This window comes from Gossypium raimondii, chromosome 5 (assembly GCF_025698545.1).
Source record: "Gossypium raimondii isolate GPD5lz chromosome 5, ASM2569854v1, whole genome shotgun sequence".
NCBI classification, from domain to species: Eukaryota; Viridiplantae; Streptophyta; class Magnoliopsida; order Malvales; family Malvaceae; genus Gossypium; species Gossypium raimondii.
Genome location: NC_068569.1, coordinates 21,800,736 through 21,806,954, shown reverse-complemented (window position 1 = coordinate 21,806,954; position 6,219 = coordinate 21,800,736). Strand labels below are relative to the sequence as shown.

The following is a 6,219-nucleotide window of genomic DNA, read 5'->3' as shown; positions in this document are numbered from 1 at the left end:
GTTAAGAATAGCTTGTATTCCAAAAGATATTTTATAGAATCTATTTCACATGGTACTACTTCATCAAAGTAAAAAGATGAAAATAATCTCAAAATATGGTAATGTTCTTAAATTGTCTTCACTCTTAAAATGTTCTAGAGAAATGATCTTGATGAATAAAAATAGAGTTAGTTAAAATATATATATATATATATATATTGTAATTTCCCCGTTTTTTTTCTAAAACATAGTGAACAAGATTTCACTATTCCACCCTTCACCATTATAACTTAAACGCTTTATTATAAAATGAAAATAATGCCTTTTAATTACATTATTCGTTATTACATTCCTATTTAATGCTTAAATTTGTAACTTCCATTACTAGACGTTATAAGTAGAAGCCCTTCACAGTTTGTGGAAGGACATATTTTCAGAATTCTAACTCCCAAAGCTATCTTTAAAAATTTTTTAAACTCTTTAATTCTTTCTTCTCCTTACAAATTACCATTTGTTATTACATTCAATATCACAGGGTCTATTCTGGTCTTTCTTTCCACTTTTTTTGTACATTTCATTCACTTGTTTGCAATATTTTTTTCTCTCCACCAAAGAATTTTAAAAAACTTCAAAGCAGTATGAGAAGTTGTATGAACTACAGTCAACATAACTCTAAAATTTAGTTATAACAATACCCAAATTCACTCTTCCTTTGGCATATCCAATCCAATTTGGAACCTGTTTGTGAAGAAATCAAATCATGATACTCCCCATACAGTATAATTACTTTGTATCATAGTTGAAGCAGTATCAAGTTTAGTGAGATTGTTCTCTAACAAAGACCTATCAATCCACAAAAGTATCATGATACTTTCATCATGTGACAACTACATAATTGTATGCTTTCCCAAGCAAATAGTATGGCTTAACTACTAGAACTAGTCTATGTGCATTATCAATACATTTTTTTGTCTTGGGCATATATCAACTAGGAATTACATTTGGGGAAAATGGGGTTTGATTCTTTTGTTCTATTTGAATGTCATAGCATTGATGACACTTTCGATTTACAACTATACATTTTCAGAGAATATTCTTTGTTATTTCTCATCACTTCTTTTCTCTTGTATATATATATATATATATATATATATCCTCTTGTTGGTATAGCCATGCAGATTTACAAAGCTTTGGATCTTATTGTGGATAATTACATAAATTGATTCGAACTATAAGTTGGATCATAGCATTACCATAACTCTTTTAAATCATGTATATATTTATAAATTTCTCAAAGAACAATCAAGCTTTATTAGACAGCTAGGTACACAAGAATTTCCTCTTTTTCGATTGAAAGGAATGGTTGGTTCAGATGCAAAATTGGACTTGTCGTCTGTCATGTAAGTTAACAATGGGCGTTGACAAAGCTGCTACTTCAATTATTCTCTCTCTCATTAAACAATATCCATAGCCATAGGCACCTGTAATTCACCATCGTCTTCTTCGAAAACAACCCAAACCTTGCTTATTTTGGTTTCCATAGTGCATGAAAACTGAGATGATGATGGCCCATTATCTCCATTCCCTTCCTTTTTACTTTCTTTACCCAACGTTGTTAGGCAATCGGATAGTGGAGGAGGTGTTGTTGAGGTGCTCGTTGACATAAAGCTAGAGCACTGTTCCAATGCCAAAACATGATCCATGGTGATTATCTGCACATTGGGATACTCGAGATTCTTGTTTTCCATAACTCTTTTGCAGGTTTCATACAGATCGTGAAGCTCCTTGCTTTGGCGTGAAGCTCTCTTGAGTATGTCGCAGGCCAAAGCTCTGGCTGGTCTTGTTAAATCGAAGAACATGTTGATGAGGATTTCGATGCCATCACAAAGCATGATGTAAACCTGGAAGCTCTCTTTCAAGGTGTTGACCAAGGCCGCTTGAGCTAAGCTGTCTGCAACAGGCACGATATCACGCGGCGAACAATCCAAGACCCTGTCTATAAACGCTTGACATTTGGGTAACTTACGAAACACCATATCCACCGACTTCTCCTCGTAACACCCGAACTCCAAGCCGTTGAACATAACCGGTTCGAGTTTCCCGGCTTGGTTAATGGCCCATCCCACTCGTTCTTCCAGATAAGCCGCGTAGCTGCGCAGGAACGAAGACCAAGGATCCGAACACTTGCGAAAACTGTTGGTGCTCATCTGGAGATGACCCGAAACATGAGCGCTACGCAGCTGTTGTTCGAAGCAACGGTTGCCACCTCGCAAGAGACGGTGGATGAGAGAAAGCGTTTTGAGAGCAACGAGGCGGTGTCGAGTCTTGCAGAGGCGCCGTGAAATCCTTTCGGCGAGGAAAGGGATGGACCCCGGCGAGTTGGAGACGAGGAAAAGGATCTCATGCATGTATTTGTCTCCTATGGGACCGTTATCGTGGCCGGTTGCTCGCAGCACAGCGATCTCTATATCGGAAAAGGCTTTTCGGTCGTGGTGGTTGTATATCATGGCCTTACCGATGGATGCATGATCCTTCACTGACCCAAGAGCTAGGCGGATCTTGTTCTGTATGTGTACCCCCATTTTTTTCTTCTTTTGATTTACTAAGCGTAGATATGATTAAGCTTTGACAATAGGCAGATTATATAGATAGAAAGAGGGGATAGACCCGTTTGAAAATTAATCTGCAATAAGGAATAGATTCTAGATTTTAAAATACACCAGGCCATACAAAAAGTATACATTTCAAAGTTAAATAATAATGTTCTCTGCTCAAATCAAATATTGCATGATTTTGTTACTTTATTATAAATTAAAATCATATGCTCTTGTTGGTGCATATAAATTTATCTCATAAAAACACCTCCTTCATTAGAAAAATGGAAATCACATCATTGGATAAATTATGGTATCATAAAGAACCCATGGAACATGCCCCACTTAGGAGTACAAGATTTAGAGTTGGAAGTAAGGTGTAAAACATATCAAATATAAAATGAAGATGTTGGGCATTGGGTACACCACTAAAACCCTGGGATTCTGTTTTCTTTATTCAACATTCAACTAAGGAATTGATGGTTAGGGAGTTGAAAACCCAATACGAAAGTTGTAGTGCCTTGGGAGAGAAGTCTCCTCTGGATATCAATGAATAATCACATACAATAGCAACTCCAAAGAGTCAACGACCCCCAAAAAGAGTTGTTTTAATTATGTGGTGGGCTGAAAGAACCTCATTCTCCCGAATATGATTCTTCCGCATCAAACTCCCTTCCCATTCGCAGCATCATGTATGCATACATGGTGGTGTATCAATTCATACATTATCAGCATTTAGTTTTATGAATGACATTCCACCCATTCAAACAAATCTTGTGATATAATAACCGATATTGACTTTGCAAATGGTAAATGCTCCAACTTTCTCTTTATCACTTGCATTTCTCCAAAACCATACATATATTTGCTAATAGTAATTGGCCTTACCCCATAGATGCTCCTTTTCAAACATATATCCCCCTAATATGTTCAGCGATGAGGAAACTGAAGCCGCTTCTTCATCTGCCAATCCCATTCACTGTTGCCTCATGTGTTGGTCAAACATAAATTATTGGTTAAAATATCTGTATTTTTTATTTTATTTTAAAGTTTAGTTTTTTGTATTTTTATTTTTAGGAATTTAAAATTCAAAGACAATTAAGTCTCTTTCTTCATTATTAAATAAAATATCTTAATCTTTATACTATAAAATAATCAAATAAAACAAATTATAATAAAGTTAACATTTATTATTTAAAAATAATATGAATCTTATTCTTTTCATTTGCAGTTTAACCCCAATCAAAACATTTCAAATATAGAATCATAAAACTTTCAAAACGTTAATTTTAGACAATAATTGATAATTTTTATAAACAGTAAATATCAACTGTCTTTGAAATCCAGTCTTATTTAATTTTTTAATAGTATAAGATTAAATCAATCGATTTAATAATAAAAATTAATTTGATTTGATTCTTACAATAGAAGAACTAATTAAGTACTTTCACTAAAAATAAAAGGACTTCCACATGGTTATTTATAGTTTTGATTTTTCAAACCAAATAAACCAATATTTTTATTAGGTCAAAATATGTTTTCAATCCTATAATTTAATTTTATACTTTAAAATTCAAACAATTAAATCCTCTTACTTTTCAATTAAAATTCTAGTTTAATCATTAATACCGTTTGTATTTTTCATCAAAATTCATCAACTTAACATACTTATTTTCCATCAATCATACGTTACGTCGTATCAATGCAATCTAGTCAACATGCCAAGTTGATAAATTTTGATAAAAAATAATTATATTAATAATTGGACTTAAATTTTAAATAAAAAATAAGAGGATTTTAAATTATAACTTATTATGTATAAGTATTAAATCTCTAATTTTATCAAAATACTGAAACTAGTAAAATTTAACCTTTTAGTAATATAAATATTTGCTAAATTCAAAATCCATACCTAAGCCCAAATCTTTTAATATTTAATACCCATACCCATATCCAACCCAAATTAATTTATATATCACATTATCCAACAATCCAACCTAAACCAAAATTAGCAAAATGAACACTAAATTTTATTTTTTCGTTTTTTCCTCCTTGAATTGACTTTAGTTGTTGGGTTGATAATTTCAAGTATGTTGGTTACAAAATTTCCTTTTAGTTGCGTCAGATTAAATCTTCAGAGGTAATTATTTTTATAACTAATTAATTAAAAAAAACTTGGAACTAATAAAATTGACTATAGTGTTATTGATATGGGGTATCAGCGAGGGAGGAGAAAGAAGAAGAAGGTGATGATGTTAAAGAGATTGATTCACCTTGATAGATGGAGAGCCGGAAAAGGAGGAAATATGAGAGGAGTAAGGTGATATGAGGACAAAAGAAGTTCGGTGCAAAAGGTAGGTGCTTAAGGTTGTTAAGAATAGGGGTGTGTAAAATTCGGGTAAAACCGAAAAAATTCGGTTAACCGACCGAATTCGGTTAATCGGTCGGTTAACCGAATTTTTTCAGTCGAAGGTCGGTTAATTATTTTTTTATTTTTCGGTTAACGGTTAATTCGATTTGAAACCGGTCGGTTAACCGAATTTTTCCGGTTTAACCGAAAAAATTAATAAATAAAATTATAATATATAAATAGGCTCACTATTCACCTAAACCCAATCCAAGCCCAAGTATTCATCCCAACCCAACCCAATCATAAAAATTACAAATAATTTAATAAATAAAAATAAAATTCTAAAACTAAAACTAAAACTAAAGTCTAAAAGTCTAAAAATAATTTAATTATGTAGTGATTCAATTCGGTTAATTCAGGTAATTCGGTTAATTCGGGTAATCCGGTTAATTCAGTTAATTCGGGTAATTCGGTTAATTCAGTTAATTTTTAACCAAAAATAAAAAATATATAATTTTCAGTTAATTCGGTTAACCGACCGAATTAACCAAAAAAATTTCGGTTCGGTTAATTTTTTTTGAAAAAATTTCGGTTCGGTTAACGGTTAAAAATTTTGAAAGGTTGGTTAATTCGGTTAATGTTATTTCAGGTCGGTTAACCGAATGAACACCCCTAGTTAAGAAGGCTCAAATAGATCTCTCATTCATCATTCTACAGAGTATTTATAATGAAGAAGGTCTCGTGTTCAGTAATGCCGCATCATCGAAAAATCCGAGACATGGTGATCGTATGGTTGGCTAGGTGGTAAGGTTGTTGTACGTGGGTTGTCATCGGGTGTGGTACGACTCTGACATTCTTCTTGTTGAGATAATATTTGTTATGTCTCGTGGTTTTCTCTTGGAGGTGAGTGCATTCTCGCTAAAAACTAGTGACTTGGAGGACAATGCATCCGAGTGATTAGTCACATAGGTGATATAAGATGGAGGATTGTTCGAGTGATCTTCAAATAGAAAATTAACCAAGTGATATAAGGCGAAGAACCATATACGAACACTTCTCAAAGTTTCGTTTTGTAATGCCACGGATCCACGCTGAATATGGTATAACACCTCTATTCTAATTGATACATAACAATACAAGTATGCAAAATTACAAATACTAAAACTTTTAGTCACAACAATTATATACCGGATCATTTCGATTAATTTTAACATTATTATCACCATATTTGATTTTTAATATATAAATCCAATCAACTAAGTGTATAACAACCAAGTCATAAACATAAATCAGTCC

At 32.9% G+C, this 6,219-nt stretch overlaps 1 protein-coding gene across 1 annotated transcript; it reads right to left on the bottom strand.

Moving 5' to 3' along the window:
• Positions 1–1,228: 1,228 nt before the first annotated feature.
• LOC105765774 (putative clathrin assembly protein At1g33340) lies at positions 1,229–3,549 on the bottom strand. Its single transcript, XM_012585026.2, has 2 exons — positions 3,462–3,549; positions 1,229–2,581 (listed from the first exon to the last, which is right to left on the bottom strand). The coding sequence occupies exons 1-2, from the start codon at positions 3,547–3,549 to the stop codon at positions 1,434–1,436; spliced, it is 1,236 nt and encodes a 411-aa protein (XP_012440480.2). The 3' UTR covers positions 1,229–1,433.
• Between the last annotated feature and the right edge of the window lie 2,670 nt (positions 3,550–6,219).